The following is a 24693-nucleotide window of genomic DNA, read 5'->3' on the forward strand; positions in this document are numbered from 1 at the left end:
GATGTGCCAAGCTTATAGAGACATACCCCAAGAGACTTGCAGCTGTAATTGCTGCAAAAGGTGGCTCTACAAAGTATTGACTTTGGGGGGGTGAATACTTACGCACGTTTTCTGTTTTTTTTGTGTTATTTCTTCTTTGTTTTACAATAAAAAATATTTTGCATCTTCAAATTGATAGGCATGTTGTGTAAGTCAAATGATACAACCCCCCCCAAAAATCCAGGTTGTAAGGCAACAAAATAGGAAAAATGCCACGGTGGGTGAATACTTTCGCAAGCCACTGTAGACAATTTTGACTTTGCAGCTTGGCCATCTTGTGGGAACCCCTCATAGGTCATGGATACGAGTGCATTGCAAACACTGGTGTTAAACATTTGTACCCATGACTTGAGAGTACTATTCTTGACTTCTGTGAATGATTAAGAGAGGCCTAGAATTCCTTTTGTTTTATTTCTCCTTCTCTCTCTTATTTTTATTATTTTCTTTTTTATATAAAGTTGCGCTCCTGCAACTTTATATAAACAGTACAGCCAGACTATCCTGTCTCAACATCTGTGGTCTATGATTTACACTTTACATCTGACTGTAAGCAATCGCTTGGAGACAGTAACTATGGTGACCACTTACGTCATCGCATAGTGGATCGCATACTCTTTATTACGTCAACAACCCTGCAAAATGCTTAGGAAACCCCGGAGTGCTGTTACCATAGATACTGGCGGGGGGAGGGGTGGAGTTTAGAGGAAGCGGAAGTGTTAGCGCAGGCGGAAGTGGTACTGCCCTGAAAATCCCAAGCAGCGAACCGAGGACAGCTTGGTACTCCCATCGTTTAGAGAAAAAGCAGGATTCAAAATACAAGCTAAATGTGAGTTCACTTGCATAAGTTCGATTATATTATTATCTCCTGGGTAAGATCGGTAATTGTGGGTTCATAATAACACAACAATCGCTATCTGTTGCGGAAGGTGCCTATTGGGGCTGGGTACAAGGATTTAGGCCGAGACGTGTGATTGAATAGCGAGCTAGAGCTCACAAGCTAGCTAGGAATTAGGTTATTGTAAACCACGTAGGGGAGATCTCAGATCAGCCCTGGGAAATATGAATCAAAATCCAAAATTGTACCGTAATGCCGATGTATATATCCACAGAAAACTATTACATATTATTTTTTTTGCAAGGCTAATAATGTTACCTGCCTGGTCGTCGTGAAATCAAGACTTACAGTAGCTACCTTACCAGCGCTAGCAAGCTAATGCTAACGTGACGCTATCTCCAGCTAATTTTACAAGTGAATGGACTGCAATGCACAGGTTTTTGCGATGGCACTGGTGCTTAATAGCTACTTATTAAATTATCGTTAAGTATATCCAACTCATTGGTAGCATTCGATAACTAGAACTGTTGCTAGATAACGTTAGCTGGTTTGCTAACGGCAGCTTTCATATTAAAATTCCGCAAGGGAATGCGACAGAGAGGGCGTTACTAGCTCTCCAGCTCCATCTTCAATGCCGGACTGGAATCTAGCAAGCTAGCGCTTTAGCGATTAGGTTGGCTACCGATTTTATAGCGCAATGCTGCAGTATTTCCGCCATGGACGTTAAATTTGACATCCGTGATCATAACTAGTTAGCGAGTATTTGCTAACGATCGAAAGATGGTTATGTTGGAGGAAATTGTAGCGATAGTGAAACACAGTGACAATTAAGACGTAGCCTTGGTAATGTAGGATACCATACTGTCATAGTATACCAGGTTTTTAAATAAACTGATCTCAACTGGCGCAAGTGACACAGCCATTGTGAGCAAATCCGACTTTATCTCAGTCGAAATTGACTTGAGATAACATGGCCACGAGCCGTATAACTATAATAATACATTGGTTAAACAATAAAGCTAAGATCACCTGCTGCGTTGGCACTACTTCACGTTATGTTTTAGGGATGTATGTCCTTTGAAAACATACCTTGCGTCTAGAGCTGGGTTTCAGGTAAAAGTTATATGGTTAATTTCCTATAATGGTTGTTTTAGAAAAAGAAAGTATTGTGATTATGGCTTAAACTTTCTAGAGCCCCAATGGGACAAATCGACATTTCTAAGAATGTCGTGTTTTCAAGATAAATGATCAGAAAACCACAATATTGGATTTTTTTGAGTTGTGGCCAATCATAATGACCAAGTTTGTGGCCAATCAAATATAATACCTAACATTTACCAAGCTGATCTTATATTGTCCTATGTCAGCATTATTTAGCCGTTCCGGTGTGGACAAGATTTTCTTTATAACATTGAATTTGTGTTACTGTCCCAGAGAAAGGGGTTCCTTGCCTCTCACCATAGAAAAATGCTGAAAGTGTTCAAAGGTATATTTATACTGTTTTTTTAATGACCTTTATTTACCTAGGCAAGTCAGTTAAGAACAAATTCTTATTTACAATGATGGCCTGTATGGCAGTCCTAGAACCTTACAATTAGGGCAAGGCAATATATAAAATTAATTCAATCAAATGCCTGTATCACAAGAATAACTTTATTTTTTGTATTTTTTTATGAGCGTTTGTTCTCATGTTGTCGTTTTGTGTCTTGGCTCCTTGTGTGCTGTGCACCTTCCCATTTACACACATACACCAAGCCCTCCCCCCTGCCACTCCCAACAACAAAGATGAGATCACTTCTTTCTCTCCTTTCTTTAAGACATAAAGGTTGTCAATACAGAACATTTCATGAACTTTGAAAGTTTCTTCAAGTGCAATCGCAAAAACTATCAAGTGCTTTGATGAAACTGGCTTTCATGAGGACTGCCACAGAGGATAAGTTCATTGGAGTTACCAGCCTCAGAAATTGCACCCCAAATAAATTCTTCACAGATTTCAAGGAACAGACACATCTCAACATCAACTGTTCAGAGGAGACTGCGTGAATCAGGCCTTAATGGTTGAATTGCTGCGAAGAAACCAATACTAAAGGAAACCAATAAGAGGAAGAGACTTGCTTGGGCCAAAAAACACGAGTAACGGACATTACACCGGTGGTGTAATGCTGTGGCTGCTGTGGCTTTGTGAGACGCAGAGTAGGTGAACGGATGATCTCCGCATGTGTGGTTACCATCGTGAAGCAGGGAGGAGGAGGTGCGGGGCTGCTTTGCTGGTGACACTGTTGGTGATTTATTTAGAATTAATCTTTAACAGATGACATTCATATTCTATCTCTGAAACTCACTTAGATGATACATTTGATGATAGTGGTAGCAATACATGGTTATAACATCTACCGAGAAGACAGAAATAGCAACGGAGGTGGTGTTGCTGTCTATATTCAGAACCACATTCCTGTAAAGCTTAGAGGATCTAATGTTAAATACTGTTGAAGTAATATGGCTACACATTCATCTGCCTCACCTAAGCCAATTCTTGTGGGAAGCTGCTATAGACCACCAAGTGCTAACAGTCAGTATCTGGATAATATGTGTGAAATGCGTGATAATGTAAACTCAGCAAAAAAAAGAACCGTCCTCACTGTAAACTGCTTATTTTCAGCAAACTTAACATGTGTAAATATTTTTTATGAACGTAAGATTCAACAACTGCGACATAAACTGAACAAGTTCCACAGACATGTGATTATCAGAAATGAAATAATGTGTCCCTGAACAAAGGGGGGGTCAAAATCAAAAGTAACAGTCAGTATCTGGTGTGGCCACCAGCTGCATTAAATACTGCAGTACATCTCCTCCTCATGGACTGCACCAGATTTGCCAGTTCTTGCTGTGAGATGTTACCCCACTCTTCCACCAAGGCACCTGCATGTTCCCGGACATTTCTGGGGGGGAATGGCCCTAGCCCTCACCCTCTGATGCAACAGGTACCAGACGTGCGCAATGGGATTGAGGTCCGGGCTCTTCGCTGGCCATGGCAGAACACTGACATCCCTGTCTTGCAGGAAATCACTCACAGAACGAACAGTATGGCTGGTGGCATTGTCATGCTGGAGGGTCATGTTAGGTTGAGCCTGCAGGAAGGGTACCACATGAGGGAGGAGGATGTCTTCCCTGTAACGCACAGCGTTGAGAATGACGACAAGCTCAGTTCGATGATTCTGTGACACACCGCCCCAGACCATGACGGACCCTCCACCTCCAAATCAATCCCGCTCCAGAGTACAGGCCTTTGTGTAATGCTCATTCCTTCGACGATAAACGCAAATCTGACCATCACCCCTGGTGAGACAAAACCGTGACACGTCAGTGAAGATAACTTTTTGCCAGTCCTGTCTGGTCCAGTGACGGTGGGTTTGTACCCATAGGCGACGTTGTTGCCCGTGATGTCTGGTGATGACCTGCCTTACAACAGGCCTACAAGCCCTCAGTCCAGCCTCTCTCAGCCTATTGCGGACAGTCTGAGCACTGATGGAGGGATTGTGCGTTCCTGGTGGAACTCGGGCAGTTGTTGCCATCCTGTACCTGTCCCGCAGGTGTGATGTTTGGATGTACCAATCCTGTGCAGGTGTTACACGTGGTCTGCCACTGCGTGGATGATCAGCTGTCCGTCCTGTCTCACTGTAGCGGTCTTAGGCGTCACACAGTACGGACATTGCAATTTATTGCCCTGGCCACATTTGCAGTCTTCATGCCTCCTTGCAGCATGTCTAAGGCACGTTCACACAGATAGGCATCTTTCTTTTGGTGTTTTTTCAGAGTCGGTAGAAAGGCCTCTTTAGTGTCCTAAGTTTTCATAATTGTGACCTTAATTGCCTACCGTCTGTAAGCTATTAGTCTTAACGACCGTTCCACAGATGCATGTTAATTAATTCTTTATGGTTCATTGAACAAGCATGGGAAACAGTGTTTAAACCCTTTACAGTGAAGATCTGTGAAGTTATTTGGATTTTTGCGAATTATCTTTGAAAGACAGGGTCCTGAAAAAGGGACATTACTTTTTTTGCTGAATTTGTGATATTAACAGAGAAATATATTTTCTGGGTGATTTTTAAATATTGACTGGCTCTTATCAAGCTGCCCACTCAGGAAAAAAACGTAAAACTGTAACCAGTGCCTGCAACTTGCATCAGGTTGTCAGTCAACCTACCAGGGTAGTTAGAAACAGCAAAGGAATTAAATCATCAACATGTGTTGATCACATTTTTACTAACGCTGCAGATATTTGCTTTAAAGCAATATCCAAATCCATAGGATGTAGTGATCACAATATAGTAGCCATTTCTAGGAAAACCAAAGTTCCAAAGGCTGGGCCTAATATAGTGTATAAGAGGTCATACAATAAGTTTTGTAGTGATTCATATGTTGACGTAAAGAATATTTGCTGGTCTGTGGTGTGTAATGAGAAACCCGACACTGCACTTGACGCATTTATGAAACTACATATTCCAGTTCCTAATAAGCACGCACCAATTAAAACCTGTTAGGGACAGACGTTCCGCTAACGTCTCACCAATATCCAATGGTATAGAGTGGCGCGAATTACAAATACCTCAAAAATACTAAAAGTTCAATTTTTCAAACATATGACTTTTACACCATTTTTAAAAAATGACTGTAAAAACTGTTAATCTCTCTAGAGTACGTGGGACGGTAGCGTCCCACCTGGCCAACATCCAGTGAAATTGCGGAGCGTGAATTTCAAACTACAGAATTGTAAATATTTAAAATTCTTGAAAATACACGTGCAATATGTCAAATTAAAGCTTGACTTCTTGTTAATCTAGCCACGGTGTCAGATTTCAAAAAGGCTTTACGGCGAAAGCAAACCATGCGATTATCTGAGGACAGCACCCCATCAAACAAACACAGACAATCGTATTTCATCCTGCCAGGCGTGACACAAAACTCAGAAATAACAATATAATTCATGCCTTACCTTTGAAGAGCGTCTTCTGTTGGCACTCCAATATGTCCCATAAACATTACAAATGGTCCTTTTGTTCGATAAATTCTGTTGTTATATCCCCAAAATGTCCATTTATTTGGCGCGTTTGATCCAGAAAAACACCGGTTCCAACTCGCTCAACAAGACTACAAAATATCTAATAAATTACCTGTAATCTTTGCCCAAACATTTCAACCAACTTTCCTAATCCAACTTTAGTTTTTTTTAACGGAAATAATCAATAAAATCTACGACGGGATAAACTGCGTTCAATAGCGGATAAAAACAAAGTGGAGCGAGCTTTCAGGTCACGCGCCCCAACCACAACCGTACACTAGACTCGACCCTCGTTCTGAACAGGGCTACTTCTTCATTTCTCAAAGGAAAAACATCAACCAATTTCTAAAGACTGTTGACATCCAGTGGAAGCGATAGGAACTGCAAGCAAGTGCCTTAGAAATCTAGATCCCCATAGATAACCCATTGAAAAGAGAGTGACCTCAACAACAAAAAAATCCTGGATGGTTTGTCCTCGGGGTTTCACCTGCCAAATAAGTTCTGTTGTACTCAGACATCATTCAAACAGTTTTAGAAACTTCAGTGTTTTCTATCAAATACTAACAATAATATGCATATCCTAGCTTCTAGGCCTGAGTAGCAGGCAGTTTACTTTGGGCACCTCAGTCATCCAAACTTCCGAATACTGCCCCCTCCGCCGAAGAACTTAAATCCCCTTGGATTGATGAGGAATTTAAGAATTGTATGGTTGAGAGGGATGCAAAAGGTATGGCAATTAAGTCTGCCAACCCAACTGATTGGCAAAAGTACTGCAAATTAAGAAATGTGACTAAACTAAAAAAAGAAACTACACTATGAAACAAAGAAATTATATTTAAAAAATGATAGTAAAAAGCTTTGGGTCTCCTTAACCTCTATGGGACCGGCGGGACGAATTCGTCCCACCTACGTAACAGCCAGTTGAATCGAGTGGCGCGATTTTTAAAACGTTTGAAATACTATTACTTCAATTTCTCAAACATATTACTATTTTACAGCTATTTAAAGACAAGACTCTCGTTAATCTAACCACACTGTCCGATTTCAAAAAGGCTTTACAACGAAAGCAAAACATTAGATTATGTCAGGAGAGTGCCCAGCCAGAAATAATCAGACACCCATTTTTCAAGCTAGCATATAATGTCACAAAAACCCAAACCACAGCTAAATGCAGCACTAACCTTTTATGATCTTCATCAGATGACACACCTAGGACATTATGTTATACAATACATGCATGTCTGTTCAATCAAGTTCATATTTATATCAAAAACCAGCTTTTTACATTAGCATGTGACGTTCAGAAAAAGCATACCCCCCGCAAACTTCCGGGGAATTTACTAACAATTTGCTAAATTACTCACGATAAACGTTCACAAAAAGCATAACAATTATTTTAAGAATTATAGATACATTACTCCTCTATGCACTCGATATGTCCGATTTTTAAAATAGCTTTTCGGATGAAGCACATTTTGCAATATTCTAAGTACATAGCCCAACCATCACGGGCTAGCTATTTAGACACCCGGCAAGTTTAGCCTTCACCAAAATCACATTTCCTATAAGAAAAATGGTCTTACCTTTCCTGTTCTTCGTCAGAATGCACTCCCAGGACTTCTACTTCAATAACAAATGTAGGTTTGGTCCCAAATAATCCATCGTTATATCCAAACAGCGGCGTTTTGTTCGTGCGTTCTAGACACTATCAGAATGCTAAATCACGGTCGTGCGCATGGCGCAGAACGTGACAAAAAAATTCTAAATATTCCATTACCGTACTTCGAAGCATGTCAACCGCTGTTTAAAATCAATTTTTATGCAATTTATCTCGTAGAAAAGCGATAATATTCCGACCGGGAATCTGCAATTAGCTAAACAGCCGAAGGTAAATACTCCACGGGGTCGAATCGCGCACGCACCAAATTCTATTGTCCTCTGATGCGACACTTGGAAAAGGGGATTCTGTGTTTCAGCCTGAGGCTGCCTCGTCATCGTTCAGGTTTTTCCCGGGTTCTGAGAGCCTATTGGAGCCCTAGGAATTGTCACGTTACAGCTAAGATCCTGACTCTTCAATAAACAGAAGCAAGAACAACAACACCTTGTCAGACAGGGTACTTCCTGCATGAAACCTTCTCAGGTTTTTGCCTGCCATAGGAGTTCTGTTATACTCACAGACACCATTCAGACAGTTTTAGAAACTTTAGGGTGTTTTCTATCCAAACCTGAACAATAATATGCATATTCTAGCTTCTGAGTTGGTGTAGGAGGCAGTTAAAAATGGGCACATATTTTTTCCAAAATTCTCAATGCTGCCCCCTAGCCCGTAGAGGTTAAATGACATTTTTGGGGAAAAAAGCCAACTCGGCTCCATTTATTGAATCAGATGGCTCATTCATCACGAAGCCCATTGATATTGCAAACTTCGGGATGACATGCCAGCAACAAACTCTGACACTACACATCCAAGTATATCGAACCATATTATGAAAGACAAGAATTGTACTTTTGAATTCCGTAAAGTCAGAGTGGAAGAGGTGAAAAAATTGTCTATCAACTCTGACAATCTAGATGGAAGATTACTGACAATATTGCCACTCCTATTTGCCCCATCTTCATTTTATGCCTACTAGAGAGTGTGTGCCCTCAGGCCTGGAGGGAAGCTAAAGTCATTCCGCTCCCCTAGAATAGTAAAGCCCCCTTTACTGGCTCAAATAGCCAGCCAATCAGCCAGTTACCAACCCTTAGTAAACCTCTGGATTTTTTGTTGTTGACCAGATACAATGCTATTTTACAGTAAACAAATTGACAACAGAATTTCAGCATGCTTATAACACAATTGACTGATTTGGCTGAGAGAAATGTATGATAAAATGATTGTGGGGGCTGTCTTGCTAGACATCAGTACAGCTTTTGACATTATTGATCATAGTCTACTGCTGGAAAAACGTATGTGTTATGGCTTTACACAGCCTGCTATAATGTGGATAAAGCGTTACTTGTCTAACAGAACACAGAGGGTGTTCGTTAATGGAAGCCTATCAAATATAATCCAGTTATAATCAGGAATTCCTCAGGGTAGCTGTTTAGGCCCCTTGCTTTTTCAATTCATGCCACTGACTTTGAGTAAAGCCAGAGTTTCTATGTATGCGGATGACTCAACACGATACAAGTCAGCTACTACAGCGACTGAAATGACTGCAACATTCAACAAAGAGCTGCAGTTAGTTTGAGTGGGTGGCGAGGAATAAGTTGATCCTAAATATTTCTAAAACTAAAAGCATTGTATTTTGGGTCAAATCATTCACTAAACCTCAACTAAATCTTGAAATAAATAATGTGGAAATGTAGCAAGTTGAGGTAACTAAACTTCTTGGAGTAACACTAGATTGTAAACTGTCATGGTCAAAACATATTGATGCAGTAGTAGCTAAGATGGGGAGAAGTCTGTCTGTCTAATAAAGCGATGCTCTGCCTTAACAACACTATCAACAAGGCAGGTCCTCCAACTTTTTTGTCGCTCCTTGACTACTTTTCAGTCCTGTGGTCAGGTGCTACAAAAAAAGGACTTATGAAAATTGCAATTGGCTCAGAACAGGGCAGCACGGCTGGCCCTTGGATGTGCACAGAGAGCTAATATTAATAATATGCATGTCACTCTCTCCTGGCTGAAAGTGGAGGAGAGATTGACTTCATCACTACTTTTATTTATGAGAGGTATTGACATGTTGAATGCACCGAGCTGTCTGTCTAAACTACTGGCACACAGCTCGGACACCCATGCATACGCCACAAGACATGCAACAAGAGGTCTCTTCACAGTCCCCAAGTCCAGAACAGACTATAGGAGGCACACAGTACTACATGGAACTCTATTCCACATCAAGTAACTGACACAAGCAGTACAATTTGATTAAAAAAAACACCTTATGGAACAGCGTGGACTGTGAAGCAACACAAACATTGGCACAGACACATGCATACACACATACGATAACATACACACTATGCATACACATGGATTTAGTAATGTAGATATGTGGTGGAGTAGGGGCCTGAGGGCACACAGTGTGTTGTGAAATCTGTGAATGCTTTGGCAGCAGCTAATGGGGATCCATATTAAATACAAATACATCTGGCTGTGATTGGGAGTCCCATAGGGCGGCACACAAAAGGCCACATGCTGTCCGGGTTTGGCAGGGGTTGTCCGTCATTGTAAATAAGATTTTGTTCATAACTGACTTGCCTAGTTGAATAAAGGTTACACACCACACTGACCAAAACGTTATTTTGTTGGCATTTATGTCCCCATTACCAGTAAAACATAATCAAAACCTATTTCTTTCACTTGCTTGTTGTGCTGTTTTTTTTTTTCGTCGTTTCATTCTCAACTAGGATTTCATCATACATGTCAAGCAGTGAAGTTTCAGCTCTGTCTGTGGCCTCTACCTTGGTGCGCACTGTCACTGTGTCCGTTTCCATCTTGTCCAGCTGTTTGTAACATTTCACGCAAACCCTGTTTCTAGTCTGCATCGAAGTAGCGGTCCTTGTGTACATAGCATCGAGCATGGTGGCGACAGTGGAGAGCATGCCACCAAATGGCTTGAACACAGCCAGTAGGCTGTTTTGTTGAGCAGTGGTTCAATGCCATGACAGAGGGTATCACATCTGCTGCAGGTGCAGTTGATGAGCTTATTTCTCGTGTCAGTTGTTCGAATGGAGCGTTATCTTGGCGTTAATGGATTTCTCCTTTGAGCTGTCTCGCTGAAATGTTCTTACTCTTTCAAATGACTGCTCGATCCACACAGCAGACGTGGGCTAGGTTAGGAATGCTGTGTTGCACATGTAGCGCAAAATTTTACTTGCCGTCATTACGTCATGTACCTACGTTATATCGGTATGCACGTCAGCTTTGACATCAGTTTTGCACATCGGCGTTAAACTAGACATCGAGCCAGTGTCAAAGTTGGCATTTTTAGCCAATATCGTCCGATTCCGATATCTTCACCGATATATCGTGCATCCCTAGTTACTACATGATTTTGTCTTATTTAATCGTTTTGATGTCTTCACTATTCTACAATGTAGAAAATAGTAAAAATAAAGAAATCCTTGAATGAGTAGCTGTGTCCAAACTTTTGACTGGTACTGTATATCGTAAATTGCCCTTAAGTTAATCAAATGTAGATAGTTTTTTTTGGCTATTGCCCAGCCCTACTTAAAATATAGAAATTATGTAACTAGTATTGTACATAAATGTAGATAGTTTCAACTGGAGAACAAAAAATGAACCTGCTGACTACACCGGCCTCACATGTGCGCCTGTTGATTTTGTCCATCCAGACCAGATGCGATTATGACATGCATATTAAAATATCAAAACCAACCGTGAATTGAATCAACTATATTAATTTGGGGGCATGTCAAACACACAGTAAACATTCATGGACATTTAGCTGACTTGCTCTTGCTAGCTAATTTGCCCTGGGAGATTAACATTGGGTTTTTTAACCTGAAATGCATATGCTCCTTTTTCTTTTACTGGAAAACACCACAATTTAAGTGTTATACACCATCACAAAGAAATGAGTTATTATTTTGTTAGGGCAGGTTTTAGAAATATTAAAACTAATAATTTGTATTTCAAAAGAACAGAATCATATTTTAAGTTTTGTTAAGTAAATAGTTGTTTAGTAGTTAATGGCTATGCTGCCGCAAGTGCTCACATGTAGAACGCATGGAATGTCGGCTGTAATATTCTACAAAAATGTGATCATTTGAAATAGAGCCCATGCCTTAATTTTAAAGGAAAGGTTCGCCCTAGGGCTGGGCAATATGACGAGATATATATACTGCGACGTTAGAAAAACGTCTATCGTTTCATATTATGCTGCTTCGTTTATTTCGTTGTCGCAAATCACTCTCTTTACGACAATATTTTCTGTGAATTGGAAGGAAATTTGCAACACAAACAAACATGGAGGACAGTGAACATGACACGGAGCTCGTACCTGAAAGAGGGGCTACTTTGGTCGCATGGACGTGGTTTGGGTATGAAAGGTCTGACACGGAGTAGAAACCGAGAACCTTGTCCTCTGCAAAATATGCTGCAGGCCGGTCCCGACAACAGGCTCAAACACCACTAACCTGTTTTACCACCTACTCAAGAATCATGTGAAACAGTACGGAGAGAGTCTACGGATGAGACCCAAAAAGTACAGTTGAGTGCTCAAAACAAACCCTCGACTCAGACGTTGCGAGAGGCTTTTGCCCGCGGCACACCATATGGCAAAGAATCACGAAGATGGAAGGAGAGAATAGCTGCCTTTACAACTTACATCTGCAAAGACACAGCCCCAATTTACACGGTCGAGAAACGGGGGTTTCGTGAGTTGGTGCTAACAGGCTGACTACACCGCTCGCGTTGCAAAATAAATGTAGAAATCTATATTATTCAATTATTGCACCCACACTGCTCGCGAGCGCCAACGAGCGTCTGCCAAGGGCTAAAATAGAAGTAATTTGTATTTCTGACGCAGATCGCGCTGCAAGTCCTGCCTCTTCCTTCTCATTGGTTTATAGAAGCAGGTACCCACGTGCCATCTCCTTATTGCTTATACACACGTGGGTGACTGAAAGACAAAATAGGTCGGTGGCAGTAATGTGTGTAATTTATGAACGTTGCCAATCGCAATATAAAGTCAAGAGAAGAAAAAGCCTGGAAGGTGGAGAGATGACTAGAAACGATTCGGTTGACCGTTTTACATGTGGATTAATTGATGAAGTAGAGGAGCTTGTGCATTTCAGGTAAAATAACTCAATGTTTATATCCCAGGACAAATTAGCTAGCAACCGCAAGCTAGCTAAATAGGACAAATTAGCTAGCAAGTGCAAGCTAGCTAGCAAAATTTCCATAAATGTTTAATGCTATTCCACCTGTCCCCAAATTAATATAATTTTTTTGGTTTTGATATTTTAGCCTGCGTGTCGTGATCATGTTTGGTGTGTGGGGACAAAATACATTTATGCACAATGGCGCACGCGCGCATCAGGATTTTAAGATTTTAACACCGATACTAATTTATTGGAGGACCAAAAAATGCCGATACCGATTAATCGGCCGAATTTTATTTATTTGTAATAATGACAATTACAACAATACTGAATGAACACTTATTTTAACTTAATATAAGCCTCAAATAAATAATGAAACATGTTCAATTTGGTTTAAATAATTCAAAAACAAAGTGTTGGAGAAGAAAGTAAAAGTGCAATATGTGCCATGTAAAAAAGCTAACGTTTAAGTTCCTTGCTCAGAACATGAGAACATATGAAAGCTGGTGGTTCCTTTTAACATGAGTCTTCAATATTCCCAGGAAAGAAGTTTTAGGTTGTAGTTATTATAGGACTATTTCTCTCTATACCATTTGTATTTCATATACCTTTGACTATTGGATGTTCTTATAGGCACTGCCAGTGTAACAGTATAGCTTCCGTCCCTCTCCTCGCCCCTACCTGGGCTCGAACCAGGAACACATCGACAACAGCTACCCTCGAAGCATTGTTACCCATCGCTCCACAAAAGCCGCGGCCTTTGCAGAGCAAGGGGAACAACTACTTCAAGGTCTCAGAGCTAGTGACGTCACCGATTGAAACGCTATTAGCGTGCACCCCAATCACTAGCTCGGGAGTTGACAGGCTTGAAGTCATAAACGGCTCAATGCTTGAAGCACAGCGAAGAGCTGCTGGCAAATGCACGAAAGTGCTGTTTGAATGAATGCTTACGAGCCTGCTGCTGCCTACCACCGCTCAGTTAGACTGCTTTATCAAATACTTAATTATAGCATAATAACACACAGAAATACGAGCCTTAGGTCATTAATATCTTCAAATCCGGAAACTATCATTTTGAAAACAAAACGTTTATTCTTTCAGTGAAATACGGAACCGTTCCATATTTTATCTAATGGGTGGCATCCATAAGTCTAAATATTCCTGTTACATTGCACAACCTTCAATGTTATGTCATAATTACGGCAAATTAGTTCACAACGAGCCAGGCGGCCCAAACTGCTGCATATACCCTGCATACCCTGCATATAACTTTTCTATAGGATTGAGGTCAGGGCTTTGTGATGGCCACTCCAATACCTTGACTTTGTTGTCCTTAAGCCATTTTGCCACAACTTTGGAAGTATGCTTGTGACCAAGCTTTAATTTCCTGACTGATGTCTTGAGATGTTGCTTCAATATATCCACATAATTTTCCTTCCTCATGATGCCATCTATTTTGTGAAGTGCACCAGGCCCTCCTGCAGAAAAGCCCCCCCACAACATGATGCTGCCACCCCCGTACTTCACGGTTGGGATGGTGTTCTTCGGCTTGCAAGCGTTCCACTTTTTCCTCCAAACATAACGATGGTCATTATGGCCAAACAGTTCTATTTTTGTTTCATCAGACCAGAGGACATTTCTCCAAAAAGCACGATCTTTGTCCCCATGTGCAGTTGCAAACCATAGTCTCTTTTTTATGGTGGTTTTGGAGCAGTGGCTTCTTCCTTGCTGAGCGACCTTTCAGGTTATGTCGATATAGGACTCGTTTTACTGTGGATATAGATACTTTTGTACCTGCTTCCTCCAGCATCTTCACAAGGTCCTTTGTTGTTCTGGGATTGACTTGCACTTTTCGCATCAAAGTACATTCATCTCTAGGAGACAGAACGCCTTCCTGAGCGGAATGACGTCTGTGTGGTCCCATGGTGTTTATACTTGCGGACTATTGTTTGTACAGATGAACGTGGTACCTTTTTTGATTTTCCCATGATGTCAAGTAAAGAGGCACTGAGTTTGAAGGTAGGCCTTGAAATACATCCACAGGTACACCTCCAATTGACGTCAATTAGCCTACCAGAAGCTTCTAAAGCCATGACATCATTTTCTGGAATTTTCCAAGCTGTTTAAAGGCACAGTCAACTTAGTGTATTTAAACTTCTGACCCACTGGAATTGTGATACAGTGAAATAATCTGTCTGTAAACAATTGCTGGAAAAATGACTTGTCATGCCCAAAGTAGATTTGCCAAAACTATAGTTTGTTAACAAGAAATTTGTGGAGTGGTTGAAAAACGAGTTTTAATGACTCCAACCTAAGTGTATGTAAACTTCCGACTTCAACTGTATATCGGGATATGAGATTTTGGCCATATCGCCTAGCCCTAGTTCGCCCATTTTTAATGTTATTTTGTGTTTTTGCATCTCTGATTTGATGTTCAATCTATTCCCTGGGTCATTTCATGTGTGTCTGAGTTATTGGCGTTCGCTAAGGCAGAAATCCAGCCGGTATGGCGTAGCACGGTGATAGTCACACTGTAAATCAAAAGGAATACGTCTATCATACATGTCAGATTAAAATACTGGCTGATGTCATAACTCGGGAGGATGTCTTCTCTCGAATGAGCCATTGAGCTTATTTTTGCGATATTCTTACCTCAAATGTGTAATTTAATGGAGGGTGTCGCACATTTTTCCTATTTGTCTGCCTATAGTGCATGGTGCTTTTGCCAAAGACATTATAGAAAGAAGATAGGAATCCAATGAATGAAGGAACGTGTAATGCCCCACCCAGCAGACTGTCGACCAATCGCGTTCAATCGTCGCTTAAATCCCTTCTCAAAGTCAGTGTATATGTTGAGAAACGTGGCTTTTTTTCCTCGAAAGTACGTAATGTCACCATTCCAAAGCTATACGATACTACAGATAGCGAGTACTTTTTCTCATATCTCGGTAAAGATTTAAAATTTTGTTGGCAAAATTTGTGCTAATGTTGGGTTTTTGAGCTAGTAACCAATAGATTCCCATTCACTCCTTAAAGGAGAGTGCTTCTTGTCCCAGAATGCACTGCGCGGCCCGTTGACGTAGCATGGGCAACGTTTCCCATCTCCTCAAAAGTATATCTGCCGTTGTGAATGTTAGACTCCTCTGTAAGGCACATCGATCTGCTGGTTGAACATGGTGAGATTGTAGACTCCTAAATTGATAGCTGTAAAATTGCCTAAAGCTACACTAACTGATATTGTCTTTGGTATTATTTTGTGTAGTTACGTTTGATAGCTACCTAGCCAGCCAGCCCATAGAGAGAGCATTGCATTGTGGATTTTGTTGTCGACTTGAGCTTCAACCGATTTCAAAAAGCGATTTTTCCATGTTGCTACCAACCTTATTATAACGCCAAAATGAAAAATCTGTTCACAAAACATATTGTTCTCACAGCTTTGGGCCCGAGCTGACAAGGTAAAAATCTGTCATTCTGACCCTGAGCAAGGCAGTTAACCCACTGTTCCCTGGGCGCCGAAGACGTGGATGTCGATTAAGGCAGCGCACATCTGCTTCAGAGGGGTTGGGTTAAATGTGGAAGACACATTTCAGTTGACTAGGTATCCCCCTTACCCATTAACACTGTAAATTAAAGGAATGGGTGGTTTTGAGTGGATTTTTCCTTTAAGTTGTTTGGCAAATGCACATGTTTTAGAAACCTTAACCTGCTCTTCTCTGGTTTGGAAATCAAAAAGTTTGCCTGCATGAAGAATTATTTTAATTCCCAACCCCTCTGAGTTATATGATCACAGCGGTAATAGATCAGTCATTGTATTACTTGTGATTCACAGCTGATTGAGCATACATTTAAATCATTTGCTTATTTTATTTTACTGGGCTGATGGTGCCTGCATCTGATGGTCAGTCTCAGCGGAGGGAAAGAGCAGCTGACTGAGGGTCTGCCTCAACGTCCTGCCGCTCTCCCTTTCCTCTGCCGACACTGCCCAAAAAGGGACACCGTCGTCTAGCTGATGACAACTCACGCACGACAAATTCATGTTGTGAACAGAGAAAGTGAAATATTCCTGGATATAAAAAAAAATAACCAAGCCGCTAATAAAAACGCACGCCTATCGATACACTTTCCTACTCATTCGTTACAGCTGCAGTGCTGGTTGTAGCAGGAAGAATATGGATTTTATGGCTTATTAAAGTGTTGAATAAAGAGTTGACAGTGCTGAGTAAGGACTTACATGAACTCACTCATAAAAACAGCAGCTCTCTCTAGTCATGGTTTAAAACATTTTTAAATCTCGCAGTATCAGCTTTACTGTAGCTTTTTTTAAATTCCTTCTACATTACTGCAGACACGGTAAACTGATCCGCAAGATTGGCCAGCGGTAGGCCTTTAGTGCACTTGATTTGCTCTCCGGGCCTGCCTGGAAGGCAGAGTTCGTAACTTCAGACGCATGTTTCAAAATGCAAACTCTTTGCCTGCTCAGCGCTCAGGGCAGCTAAGTCTGGTGCACCTACCGCCAATCGGCTTTTTTAAAGAAATGTTTGTCGATTTTATTCAAGTAGGCAAGTCAGTTAAGAACAAATTCTTATTTTACAATGATGGCCTAACCCGGACGACACTGGGCCAATTGTGCACCACCCTATGGGACTCCTGATCATGTCCGGTTGTGATACAGCCCGGGATCGAACCAGAGTCTGTAGTGATGCCTCTAGCGCTGAGATGCAGTGATTCAGACCGCTGTGCCACTCGGGAGCCATGGGCCATTGTCAGATGGCAGCCAAGTGCAAGGGGGAGAAATTACATGTCCTCAAAACTACTTATAACAAACTTTGATATTGAAATTCTAACAACCACAGTGTTTTGAAAATACTTATAAGAAAGTCAAGGATGGGGGGACATGACTTTGAAAATGGCAGAATAAATAAAATGTTAAATTCATATGACCTCAAAATGATGCTCTTTGAGTTTAGTTGTCTATGATTAGTCTCTCCTCGGTCATCTTTCAAATACCCGTGTGATGTTGTATGCTCCTGAAAACCAATGAGTAGATGGGAGAGGTGGGACTTCCAGCGTGTCAAGTGTCTCAAAAATAGACCAGTTATATTTTATCGTTTGGCTACGCATACGCTCGTTCAGGCCTGTGAGCGGTGTGGGTGAAATGGTTGAATAACATGTACACTACCAGTCAAAAGTTGGGACACACATACTCATTCAAGGGTTTTTCTTAATTGTTATTATTTTCTACATTGTAGAATAATAGTGAAGACATCAAAACTACGAAATAACACATGAGATCCTGTAGTAACCAAAAAAGTGTTAAACAAATCCAAATATATTTTAGATAATTCAAAGTAGCCACCCTTTGCCTTGATGACAGTTTTCACAGTCTTGGCATTCTCTCAACCAGCTTCCCCTGGAATACTTTTCCAACAGTCTTGAAGGAGTTCCCTCTTATGCTGAGCACTTGTTGGCTGCTTTTTCTTTACTCTGCGGTCCAACTCATCCCAAACCATCTCAATTGGGTTGAGGTCGGGTGATTGTGGAGGCCAGGTCATCTGATGCAGCACTCCATCACTCTCTTTCTTGGTCAAATAAACCTTACACAGCCTGGAGGTGTGTTGGGTCATTGTCCTGTTGAAAAACAAATGATAGTCCCACTAAGCGTAAACCAGATGGGATGGCGTATCGCTGCAGAATGCTATGGTAGCCATGCTGGTTAAGTGTGCCTTGAATTCTAAATAAATTAACAATATTGTCACCAGCAAAGCACCATCACACCACATCCATGCTTCATGGTGGGAATCACACATGTGGAGATCATCCGTTCACCTACTCTGCGTCTCAGAAAGACACCGTGGTTAGAACCAAAAATCTCTAATTTGGACTCATCAGGCCAAAGGAGATTTTCACCTGTCTATTGTCCATTGCTCTCTTATTATTGGTGTCCTGTAGTAATGGTTTGCAGTAATTTGACCATGAAGGCCTGATTCACGCAGTCTCCTCTGAACAGTTGATGTTGAGATGTCTGTTACTTGAACTCCGTGAAGCATTTATTTGGGCTGCAATTTCTGAGGCTGGTAACACTAATGAACTTATCCTCTGCAGCAGAGGTAACTCTGGGTCTTGATGGTTGATGGGTTTTTGCGACTGCACTTGAAGAAATGTTCCGTATTAACTGACCTTTGTCTTAAAGTAATGATGGACTGTCATTTCTCTTTGCTTATATGAGCTGTTCTTACCATAACATGGACTTGGTCTTTTACCAAATAGAGCTATCTTCTGTATATCACCCCTACCTTATCACAGCATAAATGCTTGGCTCAAACGTATTAAGGAGGAAAGAAATTCCACAAATTGACTTTTAACAAGGCACACCTGTTAATTGAAATGCATTCCAGGTGGCTACCTCAGGAAGCTGGTTGAGAGAATGCCAAGAGTGTGCAAAGCTGTCATCAAGACAAAGGGTGGCTACTTTGAAGAATCTTAAATAAAAAATATATTTGGATTTGTTAAACACTTTTTTTTGGTTACTACATATGTGTTATTTCATAGTTGATGTCTTCACTATTATTCTACAATTGTAGAAAATAGTAAAAATGTGGCCTCCCGAGTGGCGCAGTGGTCTAAGGCACTGCATCACAGTTGCTAGCTGTGCCACTAGAGATCCTGGTTCAAGTCCAGGTGTACAGTACAGTGTTTCCTCCGACACATTGGTGTGGCTGGCTTCCAGGTTAAGTGTAAGTCGCTCGGGATAAGAGCGTCTGCTAAATGACTAAAATGTAAATGTAAGCGGGCAATGTATCAAGAAGCAGTGTGGCTTGGTTGGGTCTCGACCTTCGCCTCTCCCAAGTCAGTACGGGAGTTGCAGCGATGAGACAAGACTGTAACTACCAATTGGATACCATGAAATTGGGGAGAAAAAGGGTTAAAAGTAAAAACTAAAAATCAAGATAAACCCTCGAATGAGTGTCCAAACTTTTGACTGGTACAATTATTTTGCAACGGTCGCGCACGGAATGTGGCCACTGTGGTTTGCATGTAAGGGAGTAATTCTTGACTGGTATCTGAAAAGTTTTATGATGTTTATTGAATACTCAGTAATTTTCCATTTGAAGAACACTTGCAGGTTTTGGGTCAGTAACATTTAAATTCAGTCAAGTATACTTGCTTTTCAGTTTACTTCCAGAATTAACTGAATTGTAATGGAATTGACCCCAACCTGGACACACAGGCATCTCTGGACATGCTATCGGGTTGTCTTTATATCCATATATTTCTGCATATTTAAAAATCCTAATTATTATCAGTCAGAAATGAGGCCCTCCCTTAGCTGAGAGAGATGTCTGTGCTAATAGGCTATTGGTTTGTTAGACATTTTATTACGCCTAATTACTGAGTATTCAATAGGCTACATGACAAAATGGATTAATAACATCAGAACATTATAAAACTTTTCAGGACCCACAGAGGTGCACATTTAATGTTCTAGCCCAGCACAAGCACACCAGATGCATCTAATCGGGTCTGTTAGTATACAACTAGATCAAAAATGTTCATCCACTTGGGTCCACAGTACTAGGATTGTAGAATGGGTAACCTCGTACTTTCTAACACTACTAATAACTGTTGCTTGGTGTGACTATGACCACAATAACTCTGTGCCATTTCACAGCCTCGACATGGACAAGAACGACCTGGTACAGAAGGCTAAGCTGGCCGAGCAGGCCGAACGCTATGACGACATGGCGGCGGCGATGAAAGCGGTGACGGAGCAGGGCGGCGAGCTCTCCAACGAGGAGCGCAACCTGCTGTCGGTGGCCTACAAGAACGTGGTGGGGGCGCGCCGCTCCTCCTGGCGCGTCATCTCCAGCATCGAGCAGAAGACCGAGGGCAACGAGAAGAAGCAGCAGATGGCCCGTGAATACCGCGAGAAGATTGAGGCCGAGCTGCAGGACATCTGCAAGGATGTGCTGGTGAGCGAGAGCTTGCTAGTCTATGTGCCCCCATCGCTTTTAAAGGAGTCCCTTGATGCTATGGGGACGGGGTGATATGTGACACTGGGGCTAGAGTTACATTCATTTAGAGTCCAGGCAATTTGGGAATGTGGTTGGAAGTGGAAATTGTACAGGGAAAATGCCCTATTTACACAACAAGCATTTTTCATTTAGCATGAATGTGAGCTGGAATGAATTTGACACCAAAGCAAGGTTGCAGAGCATCTATTTTTGGTTAATCTTTGGTTTGGTCCTGTGTGTTGAAAGAGTGGAGTTGACTGACACCCAATCAACCCCTTTTCTTGGTTTTAGGCACTCCTCGACAATTACCTCATTGCCAATGCAACTCAGGCAGAAAGCAAGGTGTTCTACCTTAAAATGAAAGGTGACTACTACAGATATCTGTCTGAGGTGGCATCTGGAGACTCAAAGAAGAGTAAGTAGATCTCTGTTCTGTGAGGAAGCTTCCGAGTCACACTGTTGCCAAGAACCCATAATCGTTAATTGGCCACTTTTCCTCAGCCTCTGATTATCATGGAAATAAGCAAAACCTACATTTTTATAATCTGCTGCTTGCACTGCTTTTTAAGGCTTAAGTGGGATCATCACTGGCCTGATTTGATGTCCACAGTACATAATATCTAGACGATGTTCAATCAGCATCCATTATACAGGAGATGCTCAGTGAAATGAAACATTAATTCTCTTCAACAAAAGCATGATGAGTGAATGGTGTTTATTCATTGGGCCTCTTCTCTCCCCATCACAGCCACAGTGGAGAACTCCCAGCAGGCCTACCAGGAGGCATTTGACATCAGCAAGAAGGACATGCAGCCGACACACCCCATCAGGCTGGGCCTCGCTCTCAACTTTTCCGTCTTCTATTACGAGATCCTCAACTCCCCCGAGCAGGCCTGCAGTTTGGCGAAGGCGGTGGGGCACCGTTATACTCTTTCACACACGTTCCACCATCACACTGCAGTGCCTGCGTGATACAGAATGAGCCTTTTTAGGCCTCCGAATCAATACGGCGTGCAAACACGCCCCTCCAGCTTTTTTTTTACACAAACCTGCTCGTTAACACCGGTGCTTGTGCTGTTGGCGTTTGCCAAATATTTAAATGAAAAATAACTGTTGTGATGGTGCTTTGTCATCTGGAGTACCAAGCTTTGTCAATTGGTATGCCCTTTTAGGGGTAATGCGTTTAAAGTGTTTTGGAGGCATTTTAGGTTGTAGTATTCTGGGCCTAATAAAAAAAGAAAATAAATGTACCCCCTTCCATATACCTGTTTTCCCTATAGGCTTTCGACGAAGCGATCGCTGAGCTTGACACCTTGAACGAGGACTCTTACAAAGACAGCACCTTGATCATGCAGCTACTAAGGGACAACCTCACTGTAAGTGCTTACCACCAATATGCGCCTTGCCATTCAAATGCATTATCGTTCGATAGACTTGGAACTGAATGCCTCGAGTGTATGAATCCAATGTTTTTTTGTTTTTTCCCCCTCTGCAGCTGTGGACATCAGAAAACCAGGGTGACGAGGGGGATGCCGGCGAAGGGGAGAACTAAAGGCGTTGCACATCACTGTTAATCCACCCACTCTTCTTTTACACATATACAGCCCATACATCCCTGCTCCATCCAGCCCCCTCCCTTTCTGTATGACAAGCAGCATGAATTGTACCTGACCTACCAGTTGTGCCCTTTCTCAGATATGCTCAGTTGTTAACAAGCAGAGTATTGTTTTGTGAGGATAAAAGAAAAATACATTTACCCGGTTGAGTGGCAAGGCCATTCACCCCCCCCCCCCCCTTTGATTCTCTCCTAACATTTCATAAAGATATGTTCTTTCACCTAGCAAGATATGCATTTATAGTATCCTTTTTTGCTTTGCTAGTGTACTGGCGATTGCTGGTTTTTATTCAAAAAGGTCATTAAACTGTCCGTTTATTTTCAACAAACACTGTGATGCTTAGTTTTTCTCTACATAATCACAAATAAATTCTGGTCGCTAAAATTCAGTACTGTATGTAGCAGTGCAATTCTGCTGTGGCCTCATAGAGAATGGTAGAAGAGGTTGTATTGTGACACTGACTAACATGCATATTGCTGTGTATTGTATATTTTATTTTGGATCTGGAACTAAAATGAATACAAGGGACCCTAGGTTTTGCCATTCAATGCATGTCCAGCTGAAAAGAAGAAAAAAAAACATTCCATTAGAACCTAACATTAAAGGTAGACTCATCGAAATAACGTTGCCACGCAGCACTGCAGATATTGAGATGAGCAAGACGCAAGACTTTGGTCTTACACGGTCACACAGTATCTGTGCATGCGCACGGGTTTGCTTCACATTGTTAGTGTGGTAGGTACGAGACCAAAACAGAGTAAAAGTTGAGCTCCCACTTCAACGCTCTTAGTTGCGGAAATAGACCCACTATGCTGTTTACTTTCTGCATCGACGTCATTTCGCTGAGTCTACCTTCAAGATGTTATAAAAAAAATTGGAACAAACTGGAGCATTCTCCTAATGTTATGTACTAGAACAGTTGACAAAGGTGCTGTTTGACATTAGTATAATGATACTATTTTGTTCTTAAATGTTACTTTTTTGCTTTGCGTAATAATGACTGCACATTGGTTCAAAACTGTAAATTGTAAACCCTTTTAAAGTACATTTAAATCTGTCTTAAATTTTGTTGTTAACCTGCTTGCAAAGAAACACCTTAAAGCTGTTTTACGTTGAACTTTTACATATTGGTTATTAAAGCCTATCTTGAAGGCCTTATGCTGACAGTCCAAACTGACCAGTCAAAAGTTTATCATTTCATAAAGGAAACGATATCTAAGAGAATGCATGCTCTTGCCCACGAAGAGTGTGTAAGCAAGTCCCCTAATGTAAGTTGTCATAGTCAGAGATGGCATTGATGCTTTTGTTTAGTCTATCTCCAGACTTAAGGGTCTATCAGAGGAGACCATATTGTAGTGGAATGCGGTCAGTGGATGGGTTAGATTCTGGAGTAACGCAAGGAACTTGTAGAAGTAGCTGAATTCACTCAGTGTCACAATTATTTGTCATCACCATAACATTCCACTTAGGTGTTGAATTCATCTGGTTCAGTCTTGCTGAAGACAATGTTTCATGCACTGAAGAAAAATCTCCCCCTTAGCTGAATAAATGGCAGTTATTCTACGCTTAATTAAAAAAAATGCAGTAGTGAATGTGGAACCGAGCCTGTCTGTATATCTGGTATCTCCAATTGCATTGTTTTTACTGACCAGTATTCTGCCTAAAGTTTGCTTCTGTGATGGTTTATATTGCCTAGCGCGCACGTGGTTGTGAAAATTTAGAATAGCATTAAAACAAAAATACACAAAAAAAACAACCCCTGGTTATTGACGTAATACTAGATTTGTATGTCTTTTAAAACAGTTCTAGTTTCACCCTACATGTTATCAGGAAAGTGTAAAAGACAATTTAAAGTGAAATAAAAGTTTTATCAGTTCCAAATTGTCCTGTTTTGTTTTTGTAACGAGTGGTTTGTCTGACAGAGTTAAACACTCCCGCCCACATTTACATTTTAGTCATTTAGCAGACGCTCTTATCCAGAGCGACTTACAGTAGTGAATGCATACATTTTTTTCTCCGTACTGGTCCCCCGTGGGAAACGAACCCACAACCCAAGCGTTGCAAACACCATGCTCTACCAACTGAGCCACACGGGACCACATTTTTACTTAGTCTGATAAGCATTATTTAATGCTCAATTAAAACAGGCTACTTATTTAGTTGACAGAAATTGCACTACACCTCACATTGGCTGCATTTACACAGGCACTTGCAGCCCAATTCTGATGTTTTTCACTACTTGGTTTTTCGACCAATCAGATCAGCGATTGGTCAAAAGAACAATTAGTGGAAAAA

General features: G+C 41.3%; 1 protein-coding gene across 1 annotated transcript; it reads left to right on the top strand.

Moving 5' to 3' along the window:
• Nucleotides 1-734: 734 nt before the first annotated feature.
• Nucleotides 735-24274, top strand: LOC115151089 (14-3-3 protein beta/alpha-1). Its single transcript, XM_029695069.1, has 6 exons — nt 735-865; nt 20440-20740; nt 21074-21197; nt 21531-21694; nt 22063-22158; nt 22278-24274. Exons 2-6 carry the CDS (start codon nt 20447-20449, stop codon nt 22332-22334), a joined length of 735 nt encoding a protein of 244 aa, XP_029550929.1. The 5' UTR covers nt 735-865; nt 20440-20446; the 3' UTR covers nt 22335-24274.
• Nucleotides 24275-24693: the final 419 nt, after the last annotated feature.

This window comes from Salmo trutta, chromosome 16 (genome assembly GCF_901001165.1).
Source record: "Salmo trutta chromosome 16, fSalTru1.1, whole genome shotgun sequence".
In the NCBI taxonomy this organism is placed as follows: Eukaryota; Metazoa; Chordata; class Actinopteri; order Salmoniformes; family Salmonidae; genus Salmo; species Salmo trutta.